Source organism: Vanessa atalanta, chromosome 10, assembly GCF_905147765.1.
Source record: "Vanessa atalanta chromosome 10, ilVanAtal1.2, whole genome shotgun sequence".
NCBI lineage: Eukaryota > Metazoa > Arthropoda > Insecta > Lepidoptera > Nymphalidae > Vanessa > Vanessa atalanta.
The window spans coordinates 8,145,014-8,169,885 of NC_061880.1; the positions used below are offsets into that span (position 1 = coordinate 8,145,014).

The 24,872-nt window shown below is 30.2% G+C and overlaps 2 protein-coding genes across 2 annotated transcripts in view; both read left to right on the forward strand.

The window, feature by feature from the left end:
* LOC125066935 (spondin-2) overlaps nucleotides 1-3,919 on the forward strand; it is a 56,269-nt gene extending 52,350 nt beyond the window's left edge. The window contains exons 4-8 of the mRNA XM_047675265.1: nucleotides 382-486; nucleotides 1,576-1,755; nucleotides 1,904-2,121; nucleotides 2,332-2,516; nucleotides 2,773-3,919. Of these exons, the coding sequence (XP_047531221.1) occupies nucleotides 382-486; nucleotides 1,576-1,755; nucleotides 1,904-2,121; nucleotides 2,332-2,516; nucleotides 2,773-2,984 (900 nt within the window). The 3' untranslated portion in view covers nucleotides 2,985-3,919. The remainder of the gene's footprint in view (nucleotides 1-381; nucleotides 487-1,575; nucleotides 1,756-1,903; nucleotides 2,122-2,331; nucleotides 2,517-2,772) is intronic.
* A 14,584-nt stretch (nucleotides 3,920-18,503) lies between these two features.
* On the forward strand, nucleotides 18,504-24,612 carry LOC125066962 (trans-1,2-dihydrobenzene-1,2-diol dehydrogenase-like). The gene is made up of 6 exons (XM_047675299.1): nucleotides 18,504-18,591; nucleotides 20,130-20,334; nucleotides 20,640-20,931; nucleotides 21,007-21,253; nucleotides 22,170-22,323; nucleotides 23,234-24,612. Exons 2-6 carry the CDS (start codon nucleotides 20,130-20,132, stop codon nucleotides 23,335-23,337), a joined length of 1,002 nt encoding a protein of 333 aa, XP_047531255.1. The 5' UTR covers nucleotides 18,504-18,591; the 3' UTR covers nucleotides 23,338-24,612.
* Nucleotides 24,613-24,872: the final 260 nt, after the last annotated feature.

The following is a 24,872-nucleotide window of genomic DNA, read 5'->3' on the forward strand; positions in this document are numbered from 1 at the left end:
AATGTCAGCAATATACTTTATTTTAAGTTAGAGTGCGAGAGATTTTAAATAACTTCCAGGTGCATATTAAACAAATTAAAAGAAAAAATATAATTATTTTTATAAAAAGAACGTGGCTAACGAATTCTTGTTCAAATTGCAAATTTGAATGTTTATAACTTTATTGCAAATCAAAATATCACAGTCAATTTAAATGTTTATTATTTTATTATTGGAATAATAATAAATATATTCGAAACACCATTCCACGCGGTAATGAATTACACAGAAGCTATTTTTAATTTATATTTATGTATAACGAATAATTGCTTTAGTGCTAATAATTCTTATATAAATAATCCATTATACAGGACTAAATGATTTCGTTTTCTATACCCATAGGTATCAGTAATGGCCCGAATGGTTCCGTCTCCGGATTGGTTCATTGGAGTAGACAGCTTTGATCTCTGCGTCGACGGGAACTGGATAGACAGCATCACTATAGAGGTAATTGTATATGGTTACTTGAGTGAAACTTATATCGATAATGTCGAGTTTGTTTTGAGCTAGGATTATATTAGCCGTGTCAGGAGGATACATGGAATAATAATAAATGTCAAATCTAAAAATAGCAATGAAAGCAAAACAACCTTTTTTCTAAAACGGCAGTAAATAGAATTTCAAAAACTTTAATTGTAATCTTTTTTTAGTACAGCTGATTGAGATTTAAAAAAAAACAAAAGTTATCTAACATTAAAACTAACCGTTGTAATTCTTATTATATAAAAAACTTTTTTAAGATTATCCCCAAGTTTCATTTATTATTCATCATATATTAACTTGGTGGTTTTATGCAAGCTCGTCAGGGTAGGTACCACCCACTCATACATTCTACCGCCAAACAATAATACCAAATATTGTGGTGTTCCGGTTTTAAGGATGAGTGCGCCAGTGTAATGAACAACAAGGGTCATAACATCGCGCATTAAGGATGTAAGGAATGATTAATATTTCTTACATCCTATTATACATATATTACATAAATATATCGTAAGACAGACATTGGTCTATAGGCGGTAGTGATAGATAACAATTAAAAAAGTTTCGTTTGATTTCGATAACTTTAAAATAGTCATATGAACTTCTAAAAGGTGATTATTTTGATATCACAGTCAAACACAATATCATTTATTTGTATAGATTTCATTTCAAGCTTATCGATGCATAATATTGCTTAAATATAAGACAAGTTACCAAATTAATTAATTAATGTTTTTGTCTAAAACAAATGCTTTTGATTTTGTAAGCATGTACATTAATAAGACTAAACATTCGAAGGCATTTCATAGAGAACTGGTTGCTTTGTAATTTTGTCGGATTTTACTCCGATTAATATAACATTAAATGTAATTTACAAAATTCAAAAGTAACTACGTAAGAAAAATTAATACAATATGCACCCATAAATACTATTTTACTATATATTAACATAAATTGACAGAGAAAATATTTCATGGACAAACATTTAAATCTGTGTTAGCAAAGATACGAGTGTAACATATTACTTTGAAAGCTAAATGCAAGTCAATTTTCTAGGTGGATCCATTAGATGCTGGCACCGATAATGGTTTTACATTCACGGCACCCAACTGGCCGACTGCACCACAGGGGGTAGCGTATCGCATCACGTCCAAATACCCCTCACATCCCGCTGGTTCATTCTTCTACCCACATCTCAGAAGGCTGCCTCCGATCGCCACTTTTCAATTCATAAAGGTATCATATCGTTTCTTGTTCAAATATTTATAAATTAAGATATTAATATATTATTATAAGCTGACATATTAAAGTATACATATGTTAAGAATTGTAATATTTTTTAAATATTATATTGAATATATATAATTGTCAAACTTTCACCTAGCTCCGCGAATACGAACTCTCGGAAGTATTTCACCGAGACAGCGACGATCGACGATACGATGTGCTCCAGCTCGACAAACTCAGCCACAATAGCATTGACGTGCTCGACGGGAACAGGGCTCTCTCCATCGCCGAGGAAGTAGAACGAGCTGAGGCACCCAGGATTTACTCAGAAGGATCTCTCACTACACCAGATAATGCTTATTCTTACTATTCAATGTGAGCAACTACTAATCCTAGGCTTATTTTTATTATTATTTTTAACTCTTCTTTCATTTTAAATTTGTTATGATACATGTTAAAAATATCAAAATTTAATGACAGTATTATACTTTTGAACAAAATAATTCGTTGTTCGTTTATTTATATGTTTTTGACTTATTCGTTTTTCTCTATGTTTATTTTAATTAATTCTGATCATTCAATCAGTACAAACAACACAGCGAGTACAACCGAAGAGCCTCGATCAGCGAACGAATTGCCGACGTCAGGACCGACAGCCAGCGAGCGGTCAGCTCTAAGGAGTCTCGCGCGACGTTACCGCGCGAGGAGACGCCGCAAGCTGCGCGCAGACAATACGGATCCAGCCGAGCGTAGAAAGCGGAAAAGAGCGAGTAAGTTTCTATGTAATTTAAAATATTATATTTATTTTAAACGTACAATAGTAAAGAGTCTTAATATATTAGAAACAGGATAAGGAGTATTCATCAACATTATAATCTATTAATAAAATTCTTCAATGGATTATAACAAAGCAGACTAAAAGGAATTTAATGCATAATTTATTATTAAGAAAATAAGTGTCAGTTTGCATTTACTTAAACATATCGGTAATATTTTAAGGTAAAGAGGATTTCTTTCATTCAATAGAGCTTCTAGACTGCCGCGTATCGGACTGGGGTGAATGGAGTCCCTGCAGAAATGACGGTGGTTGTGTTGGATCGGCATTACGAACACGGAGGATCTTACGTCGCCAACGACCTGGTGGCAAACCCTGCCCCCCTACAGCACAATCTCGATGGTGTGCAACAAACTGCACGACGCCAGTACCCCAGGACGATTGGCGAAATAACCTAACGTAATGCATATTTGAATCCAAATTATTCCATTTTTGAAATTATCTTTGTCTCATTTTAACGACCAGTATTTTGAACACTATTTACGTCTTTAATTTCCTTTCGTTGGCATCTGTCCGTCCGTCCAATAAAATTGATTTTGATTCCAATCGTATCTGACATTGATATCTTTTTAATGTAAATTCGTGGTGTGTAAAAATATTGGATAAAATTTCTGTATAAAATAATTTATTAAGAGACGACTGTCGATGTTCGGTGATGGTAGGCTTTGATTGTTTGCCGCTGTACCTAATAACTGCTTTTTCTGTTTTATTTCTCTATTGGTTTGTCCATTATCATTAGGGATAAATTTAAGTATTGAGATGGGATGTAGAAGTGTTCTGATTTCAATATAAGTTACCCGATATCTTTCAGATTTGTTTCTTATTTATATTATTTAAGGAAATGAAATGTTCATTTAATTGGGACTCTTAAACATATTTCTGAAATAATATCAACCATGCACTAAGCTAAATAATACTGACTAATACTGACCGCACTCGGCAATCGCTAGCGATTGTCTTGGAAATACATTCAAATTTTAAATAATTTTGTTAGATGATTATTTCTTTTTTACTAGGTACTAGGTATATGATAGCTACGTAGATATACGAAGACTTTAAAGCCACCTCATCTGCCTTCTCCATGTAAATTGTCGCGTTCCCTCGGCGACTTAGAAATGTTGTAACAGTATCAATAGTCCGCGTGTGGTTAGTCAATTAGTAGTGTACTCGTCTCATCACTAAAATATACATATCGCTTAAGTATTCAAGTTTGTGACAGTAATTCAATAAATAATAGAATTGTTTTAGGAAATAAAAACTCCAAAGATGCAGCTTTTATTTTTAATACTTGTAAGTGTAAAAAAATTTAATGAATAAGTCTGTACTTAGAATATAAGATTGAATTAACGTTCGATAATTTTTTTGTTACAATTATTACTTTTTATTTATTTTATTATAAAAGTAAAAAATCAAAAATATTGTTTTTTCAGGATTAGTATGCATGGTTTCATTACGTATTGATTATATTTAAATATAGAATTATGATATAATTGTTTAGACATTCTTTAACTTAATTAAAAAATAATAAATGGTAAATGGTTTAATAGCTTTATAATATAACAAAAGAATGTTTTTGCTTCGATATGCCAAAGAATGACTAGGCTTAATTTCGAAACCCGGACATACTCAATTCAATTGCAAAAAATCTGACATTTAAATCAATTAAAAATAAATGGTGTAGTTATTTGTGTGCTTATGATTCGTACAGCTCTGATTATAAATATTTATTTATATTATGTTCGGTGAAAATTAATAGAAAGGAACAATAATCTTTAGTAATAATTTATCACTTAGCTACCAAAGACCGCACCCATATTGATTTTACAATAAATACATATACTTGAACATGTAAAATATTTTTATCCCACATTGACCAGTTTGCTTAATATAACGAAAAATATTTTGTCACCATTATGACATCTAAGCAGTTTGAGAAATTCCGCTCCTAGTCAAATGACATAATTTGGCTTCAGTCTGAATTTTCATTGGTTGTTGGTAGCTTAAGATGCAATAGGCAACCAATAAGCGTTCAAATTAAAGGCAAAATAGATGATCTGACTAATGATTCATAAACTGGAGGTAAGTTATCGAAAAATATCTCAAATTATTTTCTAAAATTCATGGTAAACTTAGTCAATGTTTTTCAACAAATTCTCGTCAAATTTCTGAGAATCTTTAACGTTTGGAAAAATAGTATAATTTAAGTTGCAACAAGAGATCGCTATATATGCAAATTTTATCCCAAAATATTAATAAAATTAAAAAAAAAACCTGGCATTGTAAAATAGATACAAAAATTGTTAACCTTAGTGTAATGATTACTGAGTATGTGTATTTTTTACAATGTAAATTATTCTGATTTCAATAATAAAACATAATAACGACATTGGCGTTTTATTTATTATTTTAATTCAACGACTACAAGGATCTGGGTGTTCCGTTGATCATGAAATTTACTTGCTTACTTACCACCAAACCATCACATACAAACTGATTTGAAGGGCGAGTGAGCCAGTGCAAGTGACTCAAGAAAAATCTGCCGCGGTATGACAAAATTATTTAAAATTGTAAAATTAATTTGCTATCGGAAAATTTTAATACTTTTCTTTCGTATTTTAATGGGATCCTAAAGTTAGTTTTTGTTCTATAATTTAAACCTTAAGCCTTAACTAGTGTGATATGCTACTTAAACTAAATATAACCTCTACGCTATACAAATAAAAAAGCTTTGAAACATTTTTATTTTTATTTCTTACACATGAGGTAGTTTTATAAAAACACTCGCAACTACCCACTGTGTTGGATAGCATCATTAACCACTTTCATTAGCAGCACGAGGTTCCACCGTGCCTCTAAAGCCCACTTCAAGTTCTTAATTCGCTATTCAAAACGTAACACAATTTTGACGCTGTGTTACAGTTGGAAAGTGCCTCTAGAATCCTACATTTATTTAACATCGTGACCTATTACGAATTGGGTCGGGTTACATTTAAGTGACACAGCTTTTTGTGTGAACTGAATTAGTGTGTAATATGATTGTAGATGTGTTTTTTAATCTGTAAAACAAGGTCATATTAATATGTGTGAAAGTACTTGTGTGTAATGTTGCACACATACATACATAATATGACCTTGTTTTACAGATCAATAACACCCCATTAGAGTCATAAAGTTGTTTTCTTTTTTTACTAAATTGACATAGAAGCAAAGTAAAATTTCCACAAGGTTTTAAGGCTGAGTCGAATGATTAATAGTTAATTTTTTAGTCGATAATTCTTAGTAGGAAATAATATAAAATATATTGGTAGTAGTAGTAGTAATTAGTAGTAAATACCTTCAAAAAGAAAAATTAAAAATATTACAACGCTCACATTTGGCCTTGTCAGATTACTATCAGAGTGAGAACATAGTGTTAGCGAACAAACCTCTGCACTAATATATCCTGCATTTGGCTAGCCCCTTATACGACGTGGCTGCAATCGATCACGAAAACATCGGCAAGTTTATTAAGAACTTTAAGGACCATATAAATGGATTTCGGCTTCTGGTTTAAACTGAATTATTATAATCAAACAATTTAAATCGAATGACATTAATGAATTACAACATTACCAGACATAAAGAAACAACGAAAAACAGTCACGTAAGAGAGTATTTTACGTATTTTTTTTTATTTTCATCAACATAACCTAATCTAAAATTAATAATAAAATAAAAAATAAATAAAAGTATAAAGTACTGATCTTCTTAAAACGGCCTCTTCGCCAAACAAACGAACCTTTTAATTTACTTTTTATAAAATCATACAAAAATAAGCAAGCGTTGTATGTAAGGGCATTGTAAGCCAATAATTATAGCGCCAATTACATATTATTCTTCAAAACCTAAAATATGACAAGAACATAACTAAAGTAAAGCGAAAATAATATTTAGATGTGCTACAAGATAGTCCGTATTCAAATATTGTTTTCTATACAAGTAGATTTTACGACTAGAATGTCGGAATTGGTCTTATGTATATAAAATTTGTTGCAATATAACTCAATACTGTAACTTCCCTTATAGCATAAACTATGAAGCTTAATCAACGTTCTATAGATGACAAACACCGTATAGCCAAGATTATATACAAGAATTTGGTTCGGGTTAACAATTTAAAGAAATATTATTAATCCCATACATTGCGATTGTACCATTTGATTTTCAATTTCGGTTTAAAATAACGCAATTACTCATCAAAGTTTGTTAATGACTTTCAAAAGATTGGAACAACAGACTATTATTAAAATAAAAAAAAGTTATGAGAACATCCTCGTTTCTCGTACAGTGGTTGCGTTTGTTCCTCAAAAGTGAGTTATTCGAGTAGCTTAGTCATCCTATCTCCAGGTGGGAAAACTTCCGGTCTCGTATACAATACTCCTCTCCATATTTAACTTACAAGATTGAAATGTTTTTATTAAACTTTAGTGATACGAGTAGTGTACTTATGTATGTTCAAGTTGTTATATATTTTATTTGAAACATAGATCTGAAAGGTGAAAAAAAAATATATAAATTTTATTTCACACTATCAACTCGCCTTTACATCTATCTATCATTATATATATTTAAACATTTAAGTATTGTTATTATGTATTTATAAGTCTCCGAACGCAATAATTAAAAATAAAATATATCATATAGTTCAAGTTATAACTGTATTATAACAGTTATACTTGAACTCACAAACAAAGCAGTTTAGTGGGTTAAGCTGCAAATTATTTTTCTTAAGAGGCTATTTCAATAATAGCACGTAGTTTCCGGGGTGTGGCTAGGCGGGAATTCTTAATTTACTAACTTTTTCGCACATATTATCTCAGATCATATTTACACAATTTTGGGTTAATATCTTTTTTGATTTTTTTTTAATAAAATAATTTTTAAAGCAAAATTACGACTGTATTTTTTATACACATTAACAAGCTCAGTTAAGTTATCAATAAAGTTCACGGACGACTAAACGAGTTTGAAAATGACTGATGCAATTACTTCATGTACATGAAATATGTTCTATATATGTCAGGTAAAATTCTAAATATCGTTAGATTATGAAAAGATGGTAAACTGTCAAAAATTTCAGAACCGTGAGTTCGTTTTTCACGCAATGGAAACCTTTAGAGAGGTACTCGAGCCCCTGTAGCGGAACCGAGTTTTGTAGGATTTCTTCCCACTAAAACCACTAAGATAGACCTTCAACACGGATAGAAGAAACGGCGGGATTGTGTTCGCTCCTTTCGTGATCATTGATAATAATTATTGTATGAACACGAGATGTAAAAATAAGCTTATACCGCTAAGTTTTCGACTCTGCAAAGTCAGTAAATCCTCCTTCTGCGTTTCTTGTCTGTTCTTTTTAATAGAATCTAAATTCCAAAACGCTGGGAGCTTTTACTTTTAATATAGTTATGTAAAAGACGATGCAAAAGTGCTTGTAAAACGTTACTTAAAGAAACCTATATTTTGAATTATTTATTTTATATTAATTGTCATAAAAAAAATTATCATTCATCATTCAAAATTTTAGATCCACGGGAGAAGTGGAAGTGACTCATGAAGCTTGCACCTAAATAAACAGACAAACGAACATTACAGTCGATATTGGCAATACTTTAATGAGTATCGCAAGTTACGTTAAACGGCCAACTCAAGAAATACCAATAAGTGCTCATTTACTTATATTTTCACATTTTCATACATTATTCATGACTCACACTAACTATTCATATTAACATAATACTCAACTCTACAGACATCTCATCTCTACGGTAGCCACTCGCAGTTAGCATTAAAAGCCAATTTAATACTTTAAATTATTTATTATCTTCTACGCGGTTATATACATTTTATAATATTTATTGGACAACATCACACATATTACTCAGATTCCAATGTAAGTACCTAAAGCACTTGTGTAATGGAAAATCAGAAGTAACGACGGTACCACATACACCCAGACCCAAGACAACATAGAAAACTAATGAACTTTTTCTACATCGACTCGGCCGGGAATCGAACCCGGGACCTCGGAGTGGCGTACCCATGAAAACCGGTGTACACACTACTCGACCACGGAGGTCGTCAATCGAGTCGTCAAGGTTTATATTCAATTTTAATATCACAATTACATATAAAGAAAGTGCATATTATTTACTTTTACTAACTTTGCTTTAAATAATCTCCCACCCAATTCGTATACATATGGAATAGTGATTTTGTCCTCATGAACGTTTTCAATTACGGCGTGTGATGTGTGTGCCTTAAGTAAATCAACTACGCAGGACATAAAAACGTGCGTAAGTGTGTGTGCAAACACAAGTGCTCTCTCAATTCCTTCTTATACATAATCCGATGGAAAGGCAAATCCCACCGGGATTACCGGGATAACCGGGTTATTTGGGATTCGTACCCAGTTAAACCACTGCGATGGCCTTCACTACTTCTTCACTAGTCTTCATCGTCACTATACCAACGAGTCATTTCATTTCAACTAACAATCATGGAATACTTAAATCTGACTAAAATAATGGTAAAAATACTTTTGACAATATGAGAAATAAACAAAAAAAAATCTGCATTAAAAATAAATTTAGTATCAGATACTTATTCAAATACATTGACTTTCAAAAAATTATCGTCGTTTATTTAGCAGACAAATATATTTTTCCATTTGGTATTTCTCACTAGGGCTTTGTGTAGGGCAGACGGGGTAGGTACCACACATTCAGATATTCTACCGCCAAACAGCAGTACTCAGTCTTGTTGTGTTCCGGTTTGATGGGTATGTGAGCCAGAATTACTACAGATACAGGGGACATAACACAATAGTTCCCAAGGTTGGTGGCGCATGGGCGATGTAAGGAATGGTTAATATTTCTTACAGCACCGTTGTCTATCGGCGTTCTCAAGTTCTCATCTACCTAACTATATCACGAAACAAAATTAACGAACTGAACTTTGAATATTATATTATTTAAAGAGCGTAGGTAGGAACTTCCTTAAAATAAAATATGTAATTAAATAAATGCGTTATAACGGAGAGCTAATCTTGTTTACCTTCATTAATGTTGCTCTAATAAATTTATTTTCTTTTACGTTATCGAGTAACATTATTAAATACTTTTTTACTTTTTAGAATCACGTTGTGACGTCACGATTATTCAGCAAATATGACCACAACGGGGTTGCATTAAGATTAAGTGCATCGACATGCAGAAAAACATTTTTAAATCAATTTATATTTTATATAACTGTAACCACATTAAACTTTATGTTGTATCGTCGCGTTGCTCATTACGTTTGTTACTAATTAAGCAATTTTTCTCATTGCTCGACAATTTATCGTATTCCATAATGAAAACAATAATTGGGCCGCTTTGCGTTGTTCGATTAAAATTAATAAGAGTTAATTAATTTATGAAGTTGCTTTTGTTCGTTTGATATCGATATACCGGACACTGGTGTTTTGTACTTTTTTGGGTGCAATTGATCGTTTTTACATTATTTAACATTAACATTAGCAGCCTGTAAATTTCTCACTGCTGGGCTAAGGCCTCCTCTCCCTTTGAGGAGAAGGTTTGGAGCATATTCCATCACGCTGCTCCAATGCGGGTTGGTGGAATACACATGTGGCAGAATTTCGTCGAAATTAGACACATGCAGGTTTCCTCGTGATGTTTTCCTTCACCGTCGAGCACGAGATGAATTATAAACATAAAATATGCACATGAAAATTCAGTGGTGCCTGCCTGCTGTTGTTCTCGCATCGCATTGTACCTTAGCATGGAAAATATGTATAGTATGATAAATCATTGTTTGTTCTTTAATATTATTTATCTAGATGTATTTGTTTTTTTTTTTCATATTGTACGAAAATTTCAGACTGATAGAGACTATTGCAAAATTGTAAGAGATTTTATTGTTCACATTCAAAAATGTTTTTTTTTTTATGCAAGCATAGTTTTCATTTTACTGAATACTATTAAATAAAATGTAAAAGTTAAGTATTAGAGGTGAAACTGTTTTTGTTGTGTGCACTGTAATACATCCAACCGCTGGCATGTTTTTTAGATCAGCGTGACTGGAGTTAAGTCAGAAGGACTTTATCATAAAGTACAACGGAATAAACTTCATATTCGTCTTCTTAAAAGGTAGGAGAATTTACGGTTGACTTCTATGCCCTGTTTCAAAAATTTTACTAATGATATGTATACAATTAACAGTTATAGAATTCATCATTGACTTTTAAGTTTAATATTTTTCCATTTATTAAACGATAAGGATGAAATCTGACGGAACTCGCTCTTTCAAACAATCAAAGCTTCCTGTACAAATGCGTGATGTATTTCTAAGAATTTTAGAACACTGGCCTTGTGATAAGAATATACATATTTTATACTGAACAAAATAAAAAAATAAACCGTTTAATTTTACTACGGATCTATACTATCTGAGAATTAGAACATTTGTTGAATAAAATAAGTTAAAATGCAAGGCGATTGAAGATTTCATTTGAAGAAAATTTATAATAATTAAGATATGTATGTCCCTCTACAATTTATCGATCTGATCAGCAGTTGTCGTATTGTATTGGAAAATTTATAACAAAAGCATAAACGAAGTAACAAGAACTCCATCAATTTAAACTTAAAATAGCTTTCACTACGTTGTTTTCATACATAAAACTATATATACAAGATGTTCCATTAACAGATTTATTTACTAAGTACTTGAAGATAGTTGCGACGCAAATACGCTTAACGTTAATAATGCAAGACCAAATTGACGATTTGAGCTTCTATAATAATAATCGGTTATTCACATAATAATCCATAAGAACATTGAGAGAAGATATATAAGCCTCACATGTAATACCAGCCCCGTAAACATTTGAAATCAACATTTTTTTTTATGCAGACCAATTGCCATCATAAATTTAATTTTCCTCTTTCTAAAGATACTTGATTAAAAAAAATAACTGCGTAAGATCGGACGTGAAGCGATGTCGACTGGTGCGGATCGAGCCACCGCACAGCATTCGCTGGAGGCGTACTCCGCATGGAATGCGAAGAGGCAGATCCTGATCTGCAAGGTTGGACGAGACTTTTCCTACGAGCAATCATGTTGGCGATGCTCCGCAGAGAATCGACGCCGGGGGTCATAGTTTTTTTCTGTGAGATCGTCATGGTACATGAGGAGACTCTGAAGCGGGAATGGAAAAGGCCGACCTCGCCCAGCAGAAAACGAAGGTGTCGTTTTGGGCATATGAAGCCTGAATCTTAAAAAATAGGATGTGACCCTGTGGCCGTTGACGCTTGTTTGAAACGGCCCTGAGGAGGACGGCCTCGAGCTGTGATCCGAAAATGAGCTTGCATGAATCGAAATTCAATCTCAATCAATAAACCAAACTTTGCATAACAACCGACTCTTAAAAGTAGGTAACATGATCTCAAATGATTAGGTTATATAGTATATTTCTAAATTTGCCCTGATTATAATTTCTGACATTGTATGACAATGTTCTTCAATTAATTACATAGTAGATACATTATGAGATTGAAATTAAGTCGTATGAGACATTAATTGGAGTTTGTAACAACTACATTCATGATTCGTCTAATTAACTATGAATAATTAGTAACTTCCTATATCTTGTCATTAATATTAAGGGGAATAATTAGCTATACCACGAAGATAGTTTTATTATTATTACTTATTTATATTATTGTCGTGGGACGTGATGGTAGAGGATTAACGTTTTGACTTTACTTTTTGATGGAACTGAGCATAATATCCTTTATATTTCCAATTCATTATTTATTACAATAATTGTACCAAACTTGACGTTATAGTGAGATCAAGAAATAATGACTTATTCAAAAAGGTTTTATGTTGCAATACTTATTAAATCAGCTAATTTATTATCTGTGTAACCTAGTTTTAATTGGACATATAGACTAACGGAAAACTTGTTGCATGTATTATATAAGTTGGTTTTAAAGAGCTAGAAGTAAATTCCATCTCTTTAGTTACTTGATCAAATTATTTTTAATTCGATCGGCATTTATGCATAATACTGTCCTTGTATGCTTAAAAAGATAGATAAATATTCTATTATGGTATGTGATTGCTACATGTAGTTGTGTCCAAAATGTAATATCAGAAATGAAATTATTGTCAAAAAAAAACAATGTTATGATAATGTTGTCTTAGATTTTCGCGATTATTACACATTGAAATAAAACTAGTTTTTTAACGGATTTAATCGCGTATATTAATTATTTTTAAACGTCGGGATGTTAAAAATAATTAATATACGCGATTAAATCCGTTAAAAAACTAGTTTTATTTCAATGTTATGATGTCAAATTATAAAGCACAAATATCACATTTTACATTCAAATATCCCGTTACCAAATTTAAATGATTATGAGCGTTCAAAATTGAGTAACTTCGATTGAAGATTAATTATCAGTTAGAGGCTTATTGCCGGTACATTTTCTATTACACCTTTTAATTTAATTTAATCATAATCATGGCAAGTTATACAAATAACTAAGCCGTTCTTTAGAAACTATTCTATACAATATTATTCTTAGGGTTTTTTTTTAAATGACACAAAAGAGTTTCGCTATCGGTTATATAATATGACAATCTGCTCCAACTCTCAATAAATAGTGAATTTATACGATAATAAATACGGCCTTAATACTATTTATTCTTCAAATCATTCTTACCGTAAGCTAAACGCAAACAAACTCTTGAGCTTTATGTATATATATATATATATATATATATATATATATATATATATATATATATATATATATATATATATATATATATATATATATATATTCATATTTATCTTTGCCAGTATTGGTATAGAGGTTATATAATTTGCAAGTGTATGAATAGTTGTAGGTTTTTTTTTTTATAGTATAGCTTTGCGGACGAGACGTCCGGACATATGGGCTACCTAATGGTTAGTGGTCACCACCGTCCAAGGACAATGGCGCTAAGAAATATTAACCATTCCTTACATCGGCAATGCGCCACCAATCATGGCAACTAAGATGTTATGTCCCTTGTACCTGTAGTTGCACTGGCTCGCTCACCATTCCTACTGGCACACAACAATACTGAGTACTGTTGTTTAGCGTTAGAATATCTGCAAAGTGGGTGGTACCTACCCAGGCGGGCTTGCACGAAGCCCTACCACCAAGTGTATTTTTATTCTATAAATATAAATTCCTTAGTGATAATAATACAATATCCCCGTAACCGAAGACCAGTCGCTAACAAAGCCGGTATAATACGTGTACACACGTATAAATTACAAAAGGATTTATTCCGTAAACCCACAGAGAACAATTCGGCTTGTAGTACAATCCTACGCGCCACTAATTAGTTCTTCCATCTGTCGCTGGCCCTTATCACGATCGTTACTGTTAATGATTGTTTTAGTTAATTGTTCGCTACAATGTTTCAAGATTGGTACGATCGTGAATATCCTTATATATTTAAAGATTAAATCGTTTTTTATTATACTAAATAATGTACGTTTAGTTCCTTTAAAGAGTATATTATTAGCGTTTCTGAAACTTTGAAATTTGTAGATTATTGTTATATTTTATTTATTTATTTAAATACTTTATTGCACAAAATTTAAGATTGAGTTAACATTAGAGAAAGTAAAACATAATAATATATAACAAATCGGTCTTGACGCAAAGGCGGTCTTATCGCGTATAGCGATCTCTTACAGACAATCTTTGGTGATAGAAGCTTAGAAAGTAAACTGGTAAGTGCATATATAAGAGAGCAGATAACAGCTATATTTTATATTTATTATATTTGGTTACACCTCTATTAATAGCATTGTAGCTTTAATCCGTGGTTGCGCAAGTCTGGATATCACATATTTTACGACCAAACAACAATGTTTAGTACTGTTTGTCCTGGTCTGTTGTGCATTGAATATAAGAGATGGTTAATATTTTTTACATGGCCAATATCCAATGTCCAATAGACCAATATTTGCCAACATATTTTAAATAAAAATGTATAATTTAAAACGTATATATAAGTTAAAGTATGCATGAGTATATAAATACTCATGCATACTTTAACTTATATTGGTGATTTTATATATTGGTGATGTGACGTTTTGGTGATTTTTACTTCTGTAAAGATGCTTACTTTTCAAATTTATTTCTGCTGTAAATTAATTTATGTATATTAATTTGAAGTCCCAGCTTAAATATTAAATTAAAATCATTACTATTGATTTAGTGATTTAGTCAAGCTGGAGTAATTAACAGGTATAGTTATTTTCTTTTCTATAATTTAATTCTGATAACTGATGAAAAATGTGCAATTGAGAATAGAAGTTTCGGAGAAATAGTATATATAAGTTAAAAAAAAAGCAAAATTAAGATAATTTTTTTACATTGAATAATAAAAGCCTTAAGATTAAGATTTCGATAATTGTATATACATCCATATTAAATATTGTAACTATTTTACATATACTAAACATTGTAGATTATCTATTAGTTAGAAATTAACAAATCGTCTATAAAAATATTCTTTGAACCATAATTCATGGTAATTGTTTAAATATTGTTTCGGCTCTTAGGATAACGAAGCAGATTAACAAACTAGAAGATAGGCATCTTGCTCTGAAATACTAGATAAAATTCTAACATTAGTTTTTATGCTATAAACGAAACATCTGCACTAACAAGAAACAAACAAAGTCAAACACACAATAAAATTACTCTATACAATTTATTATCAACACTTAAACGATAAAAAATCAAAAGAGCCTAATTTATATTTTTCTAAAAACGAAACGAAATAACAAAAAAAAAAAACATTCATTTTTTCGCAACTTGAATCTCAATGTACACTCCTCTTCAGCCTTCGCTTGCAAAGTTTGCAGTTTTTCCTCTCATTTAAAAAAAAGTATCACGAGTACACTACGATGGTCCGCGACCTATTTCTCTAGAGGCTAAAGAATCCTCTAATTAATGAGGTAACCGTGCCAGCCTTTTTGCTGCATTCATATTTTGTTCGAACTATTCCCTATAGAGAAAATAATGTTTGATTATATTTAAATCTACATACATACATATATTTACCTAAAGACTGTTTGTATATTCATGTAAAAAGTGTTAAGTGGGAGTTATTATTTTATTGTCATGTTTGCACGACTGCTAATTGTCTTTCGTTCTCTTTCTAATGTTGGCTCTACCAGCCCGCCAACAATTCTAACAAATATGAAATAAATAAAACATACTTCATTCGATTCGATCCCAACAATGTGCATTTCAAAATTATCTAATTTAATTGGACGTAAATATGTCAAACGTTCAGAATTATAGCTCTGTTTTGTTCTATCAATAATATTATGTGATTATAGCTTGTAAACCAAGCGAATATACAGCAATGTTTATACTAACTTTTAATATAAGCGAATGATAGAATCTAGATGTTGGTTGTACAGTAATACCGTTGATGATTACGTAGCCGACCCATTTTTTAGAGCCGTAATTGCCTATAATAATTCAAAGTTCAGTTAGCAAGTTACTTAGTTATAAGTAAGTGCATGGAATTTACATTACATTTACATTAACATCCTGTAAATTTCCCTACGCTGGGCTAAGGCCTCCTCTCCCTTTGAGGAGAATGTTTGGAGCATATTCCACCACGCTGCTCCAATGCGGGTTGGCGGAATACACATGTGGCAGAATTTCGTTGAAATTAGACACATGCAGGTTTCCTCACGATGTTTTCCTTCACCGCCGAGCACGAGATGAATTATAAACACAAATTAAGCACATGAAAATTCAGTGGTGCTTGCCTGGTTTTGAACCCAATTCAGCCAATTTTGTAATTTTTGTATAAATATATTGTATAAATATAAATATATTAAGAATGCTTAAAGCTAGATAGGTGAAAGATTTTATGCAGACGGTTCTGGGTGGGTACTACACGCTCATTTTTTATTATACCCCTAAAAAGTAATACTTTGTATGTTTATTAGCGTTCTCATTTAGTACACAACAATTGGCTTATATATCTAACGGTGCTGACAGTTTATGAGCGAAGGCTAATAGCCATACATTTGCAATGTATTTTTTATGTAGTTTTAAAACTAAATTAACATTTAAATGATGTTTGGGATTTAATTATTAATTAATTAATTTTCATCTAAGTATTAAAATCTTATAATATACTTTATTGAAAATATACTTTATTGGACTCTTGCTGCATTTTTGATACTTTACACATGATTAAAATAAATATAAAGCTACCACCGGTTCAGAATGTAGATTCTATCGAGAAAATCAGGCAAGAAACTTAGTAGTTACTCTTTTCCGACAATCAGCGTCACTATCAATAATAATAATAATTACCTGTAGTAATATAATTATTATTCTTTATTAATTTCATTAAAACGAAATTTCAATCGTATCGCCGTCGCGGCATAAGATTTTAATTCCACTAATTAACCAAAATGGTTAGCGATTAAACGAAGTACTTATTTATTTATTACCAATGGAAATGACATTTAATTTGGATGGCAATTAAATTTGCCAGTGATGTCAACTCCATTGAATTTTACTTTAAATTTAGATGATTATTTTAACCGCAATTGTTAAATGTTTTAAGATATTTTTGACTTAAGTTTAATATCTTAATAGAGTAATCGCAACACAACCATGATTTTTAACGCATAAATGAATCACTGTGTAAGGTGATAAATTATAAAAGCTTATATCATAACTTAATTCAAGTAGATGACGTCGGTTCGTTGGATACATACGGTGGAATTTCATTCAATAACTGCAGACTTCCTCACGATACTTTCCTTCACCGACAAACGGCGAGTTCCTTTTATGATTTATTAACATAAATTAAGGAGAAAAAGTCAGTGCTTGTTCAAATTTTAATGTGCGGTCTTCATAGAAGAAAAGACAAGCAAATAATGGGACCATTTCGTGTATCTAAACTACAAGTACTATAATTATAGAGTAAGTGTATTCTATAATTATGTATCATCTTATATCTTATACCCCATTTATAATTGTATGTAATATTATACCTTATATACATTATATCTTTTATAATAGAATAATAATACCGGTAGTATAAATGAAAGTTAAGTGTTATGTTACTCTCTGTCCACTTTTAATGTAAATAAACGTCTAAAATGACAATGTAGAACGAAAAAAATTCCAGTTAGATTTTAAAATTTTAATACGATAAATATTTCTTTAATCATATATTTTACTGCCAAGCAGCTAGACTTTGTATTGCTGTGTTCCGGTTTGAAGGGTGAGTGAGCCTGTGTGGGGCATTGGAAATGTTAGGAATGATTAAAATTTCTTACGGGGCTAATGGATGTGTGTGACCACCATCAGGTGTCCAGTTTTTGCGTCCGCTAACAAATGTATACTAATATTATAAATGTGAAAGTAATTCTGTCTGTCTGTCTGTCGCTCTTTCACTGCCAAGCCATTGAACCGAATTTGACGAAATTTGGTGTGAAGCAAACTTGAACTCCGAGGAAGTACTTTTTTTTTAACACATTACAACCAACACCTAAAACGCGAGCGAAGCCGCGGGATTCAACTAGTTACAAGTAAAAAAACAACTTAAGCAATATCTAAGATATATTCAAATATATCTGTATTATATTTTTGAGCTAGAATTGACGTCATAATTATTGCAAAGGTGCGATTTGTTTATTCTGTTCCAGTGCAAGTTAACCTATTAATAAGACTATTTAATTTGAAGGTCGCTTAAGTGCATTTATAATGAGATAGTTGTTAGCTATATTACAAAACCATAATAAATAACAATCACAATAATAACATAAGTGCACTCTAACATACAGATAAGGAAATGAATTAGCTGATAAATATATTGTATCATTTGTGATCGCGCAGACGAAGAGACAAAACGTAAGAACTGTTATGATATTAATTGCACATTTTTATTGTTAATAAATTGTATTATTTCTTTAAAATGTATTGTTTGATATTTAGAACATAATTTATGTATCAAAGTTGTGTAATAAAAACTGTCACGGCTTCACTACGTCGACACACATTACGAATTACTAAGATTTTCATTTTAATATCCATATTCACTACTGATTTGAATTATTCCCTATATTTTTGTTGTTGTTGTTTTGATATAATAAAATGATAGAGCAAAAGAGTCGAAGGCTTGAATAATATATTTTATTTTATTTATTTTTATTTTATTAATATTTGGGAAACATACAGTGTGTTATTACATAGAATTAAGGAATTATTACTAAATCATAAACCAATAAAGTTTCCACTTAAAAATAGTACAAATGTTAGAGTATGCGTGTAAAAAAGACAACAGACAGAGACAAAAATAAAATCTACGAGTACAATAAAATCGACTAATTACAAAGTTAAAAGAAAAAAAAATCAAGAAGTTAAATTACAATAATATTAATGAACATAAATATAAACAATATCATTAAAAATATTTAAATTTGATTTCAACAATTAAAGTAACATCATAAATCATCAATTTATGGCAAGTAATTGATTCAATATACATATACATTATTAATTTACAAAAAAATATTAATATATTAATCATTTTCTTTCTATTGAGTGTGTGTTTGAACGTTACTTGGTTTTAATAATAGGTTTGATTCTTTTTATGACTTTAATTAAAATGATCATTCAGATAGCATTTATTGTTATTTATTAAAACATAAATTTAATGTTATGGAATCCTAATGCGAAACTATATCATTGTTGTAACGGACTATTAACCAGATTGTCAGAAAACTTGACGGAGTTATAGAAATATAAGTTTAATTAATATTAATAATTTACAAGGCTATCTAAAAACAGTACTTAAGGTTACTCTTTGAATACTAGATTTGTAAATTAAAAACTGTACAAACAGTAGATTAAATCCAATAGTGGTATCGATTCTATTATTCTTGTCGTTTTTAACCTCACCATAATCTAGACGTGTTCAATAAACTTATCTTAAAAATTGTAAACATCAGATTGGGTTTACTTTCAATAACACTTTTTATATTCAAATTATTAGTTGGAAAACATTCTCAGACCTGTTTTTTTTATTCTAAGACGTTATTAGTATTTTAAATAATTACGTAGTATATAGATTGATTTATAAATATTTAATTTTTATTAAATGGGATAATAACAATATCTTATCATTATTTCTGTATTATTATGAATATTTTGATAGGTATAATAAAAAAAAAATCTACCCAAACCGATAACGTTTACCTAATGTCCAAAACCAAAAGATTTCTGAAAGAAATATCAGAAATATCAGTCAAATAAGCTGGCAGTTGATTAATTTCTGTGCTGCATGAATTTTTGTTTTTCATTTTGGCAATTTTTTTACAAAATAACACAATAAATAGCTAAAATATAAATTTACACGTTAAATAAATTTATATACTTTTTAAATTCAGATGACTATTCGTTGGGGCATTGTTACTTCTGGTAAGATTACGCATGACTTTGTCAATGCTGTCAACTCTTGTCCTAAGAAAGGTGATCAAGTAATAGCTGCTGTTGCTGCACGAAATAAATCGAGGGCAGAAGAGTTCGCAAAATTGCACAAAATTGCCAAAGTTTATGACTCGTATGAAGATATGGCAAAGGGAAATGAGATTGGTAACAGTGAAATTGTTATAATTTTGATTATAATAAGAAATACAAAATATTCCATTTTAGCAATCTGGAAATGGTTATTGATATAAGATATGGCAGTAAAAAAAAAACAATGAATATCTTAATTGTCTTTTATAAACGATAGAAGAATTACGATTTTATGTTAAACAATTTTATTTAGCCGTTACAGTTGGAGCAATAGAATAATATAATATAATAATAAATGAATAATGTGCTAATATGTCTATCATTTGGAATAAGATAAAATAACTTTCAAAAATCGAACAATGTACCATTGACTTTTTCAGATGTTGCCTACATTGGAGCTTTAAATCCAGATCACTATCGCCTTTCCAAAATGTTCCTCGAATGTGGTAAGCACGTACTTTGCGAAAAACCGTTATGTTTGAACTACAAAGAAACCGAAAGCTTAATCAGTATTGCAAGAAAGAAAAAACTCTTTCTAATGGAAGCTATTTGGTCACGGTTTAATCCATTATACATATCATTGGAAAAAGAAATCCAGTCCAATAATCTAGGCGACTTGCAATTCGTCGAAGTAAACTTTGGAGTTTTAATTGCAGATGTTGACAGATTAAGGTACTTAATAAATATTTACCAAATATATATTAATAATATAGTAATAATTATTACATTATTTTATTTATTCTTTAGTAAAAAAGAACTCGGAGGTGGTGCTGTTCTTGATATTGGTATTTACGCACTGCAGTTTGCACAATTCATTTTCAAAGATGAACCAATTAAAACAACTGCAGTTGGAGAATTGAATGATGATGGAGTGGATCTAATAGATACGATTATTCTTGAATATGAAGGCGGAAGGCGTGCTGTCATCAATTTACATACAAAAGCTAAACTTTGGAATAAAGCAACTGTTGTTGGAAGCAAAGGAAGAGCCACGGTATGTTTATATTTAAATTTATCACCGTCACTTAATATTAACATCATATTACGCAAAAACAAATGACAATCCTTAAATGTCAAAAACCTTCTTCATAAGAAGAAGGTTTCTTCTGCTCTACTCCGGATTGTTGGATTGGCATGATTTTAGCAGTGGTTTAAAAACTTGATTATTAAAAAAACAAACAACGCATTGCGTGGAGTAAATTTGAATCCGTGTTATTAAAATTTTAAGTTTTTAGCTATGCATTTGAACATCTCAATTGATAATACACAGTTTATTATCATTTTTGATATTATCATCATTTTCTTTCAAGTCAATAGGCACTTGTAGTGTGTTATTATTATCTATTCAAGACTTGAATACCTATTTAATAATACACGGTGACAAAATTCATTTACATTTAATTCTAATTTGATTAATTCATATAAAATTATGAAATCAGCACTATCTCTTGGGATATTCTCTTTGGTATTAATTTTATTACGATCGTTTCAGCTGTTTAGCGTTGAACTGACAATTAGTCATTAATAAGTAATAAATTAATAAAATTAATAATACAATAATTAGTAATAAAATATTTACGTGCTAAATGAAGAAGATAAGAACATCGATATCAAACTCTCTTTGAAAAAAGTTTCATTTGGAATTAAAACATCTGTTAGAAATTGAATTATATTATTGTATTTATTTCTTGATTATATAAGTGTATTTATTTTTTGATAAGCACATTTGCACGATTTTACAATTGTTTCATAATATGATCGGCGCTCGTTGTATTTTCGGTTCTTTAGTAAATGCCTACTTTATTTAGCCCGGTTTTTATAATTATTACGCAGTTGTATCTGTAAAAATATAATAATATGCAGGCAGTTATTTTATTTTATTCTAATATACTTTTTGTTGTAATTTTTAGATAGAAGAGCCGTTCCACTTTCCTCTAACTTTGACACATGTCAATGGTAAACAAGAAAAAATAACACTACATTCTTCAAAACATGAATACAATTTTGAAAATAGTGCTGGCCTTGTTTATGAAGCTATAGAAGCGGCACGTTGTATTAAAGCAGGTAAGACTAAAATTGTTCTAGATTTTTCTTCGGCATTTAAAATGTGGATCGATGTAGGTCGATTGTTTAGTGTCATGTCTTGAGTTCACATGTAGTATAAGAATTTTATTTGGGATTTATTGTTTGATTATTTTGACGTATGTAGATTCCTTTTAAGTTGGTCTTACATGCTCATTAGATACATATATATTATTTTATAATATTACAGGTATATTATTTTAGTTTTAATCCTTACTTCAAATCATTTTTATTGCATACCCAGAAATTATTTACATACACATACGTTAAACAAAAAGGGGGTACAATATATTATACATACATATATACAAGGGTATTCATTGAAAGTTAATATGCCGTTACCGCAATATTCAAATAAAGAACATGGAGATGCACCATTTCATGCTCACTAATATCAATATTACATATCAAAATGCTTGTCAACTTATACATTATAATTACTTTAATCTTAAATTATATCAACCAAACTCTTTCACTTAAGACAGGCATTGTTTTTTTCATTAGATGAATTTATATATGCATATATATATGAAGCAACACGAGTCAAATGTATCTAGATCAACAGTGTGTGTGTAACATCTTTTGTATGTGTATAATAAGAGTAAGGACTCGAATCATTTCATTATTCATTTGTCCTAACTGATTTCCTTTGTATGAGCTGCATAGAAATAAAATTTGGCTGTATTCAACTTCTGGAAAAATGCATAAGCTAATTTGTAAAATGAAACGAAGAAATTTTATAAAAACGTATATTATGAGCTTGTAATTTGTAAGCCTTAGCTCTATCCACTGAACCATAGAGCCAACATATAACGCAAAGTAATAAGCGCAATATAGTTGTTAGTAAACAAAAATATCGTTACAAAGTTCGTTAAATTGTTTGATGTTTCAGGTTTAATAGAATCGCCACGCCTTACTCACCAAGATACCTTGATTCTAGCCAAGCTCAGAGATATTGTTCGGAAACAAGTTGGGGTACACTTTGATGTCGATTAATAATTAATAATTGTTATGTATTATATATTTAGTAATAATATTTTGCAATAAATTTATTTTATCAATATATTGTTAATAAATGTGAATTATCGATCTAAATTGTTATAGAAAAATCTAAATATACTTTATTAACATTGAAATTACTGATTGTGAAATTATTATTAAGGTGGAATGTAGGTTACAAAATCGTAAAAAGTGAATTTTTTTTTTCTTTAGCTTTATACGATTAAATTTATATATTCGTTGAATTTCAAGGTGCTGTATGAAAATCGACGCAAATCCAACACTACTTGTATATGTACTTATACTGTACGTTTTTTAACGTCTATATTAATTTTGTGCAAAGTAATGGAACATTGTCGTAAGCCTCAATAGTATAAATACACATAATCGACGTAATTATTAATAAAATAAAACAAAAACACTGAATACGAAATAATTATATATTTCAATGCAACGATGTCGCTAAATTTATAAATTATACAGGAAATAATAAAAACATTAAAATTATTGACATTATAATAAATATGGGCAGGTGTATATGTATGTATATCTGAATGCATATTCGTGAATGTTAATTTCCTCTTACGGATATATTTTTAAGAACACTAATTTTAATTATGTACATTTTACAGCAAATTTATTCGACGGATAACATCTATCGAATCCGCTTCAGTCTCATTATGTACATAATAAGTAAGGCAGATGCATAATGAGCACAATCAATGAAAAACAATTGTATTTACTTTGTAAGCATTATTACCAATATAATATTGAACAATAATTTAATTGGTTTTCAACAAAATAAAAGTGCGGTTTATTTGTAAATGTTGAAATTTTACTTTTCGAATACAATATATTATATTAGGTTTTTGTTTAACATTTTTTCTAAACGTAAAATAATCATGAATAACGATGTCAAGTATGTAATTGAAATACCGTTGAACCAAACAGTTCGTTATAAAACGGAAACCATAAAACAGTGTTGTATTATCCACAAATCAACGGCGGCTTTCTTTACCCTCATCACGAATTTAACAAACAGACCAATTTTAACTTTATCACATGAAGTTAAGGCATAATTTTGCGTGGGAGGCCTCTGACTAAAGAAGCGCAGAGGTATATTTTGGTTTGTCATAATGTAGTTTATGGATCATTGTCTTGTTCCGAATGTTTTTATTTTCTTGATGTTAAATTCTTCTATAAAATATGAAATTTCATAAATGGCATTTGCTAAAATGTATTTTTACCTACAAATAAAAACCTTAACTATTATCAAAGTTTTTACACCAATAGAACCTTAGTACTTGGTATTATCTAAAATGCCTAAAAATTCAAGTCGTAGGTTTGAATCTAATTCTTGGCCAATAAAAATTCTCACAGCTAGTATGCACTTAGTTAAAGTGAAAATAAATATGTTAATAATTGTTCTGGAATTAGATTTTATTTGTTTTTTTTTTAATAAGTATGTTATTAAAATTTAACAATGTTTTAAAATTTATTAAATGAACTATTGAGACAGTATTGTATTATAA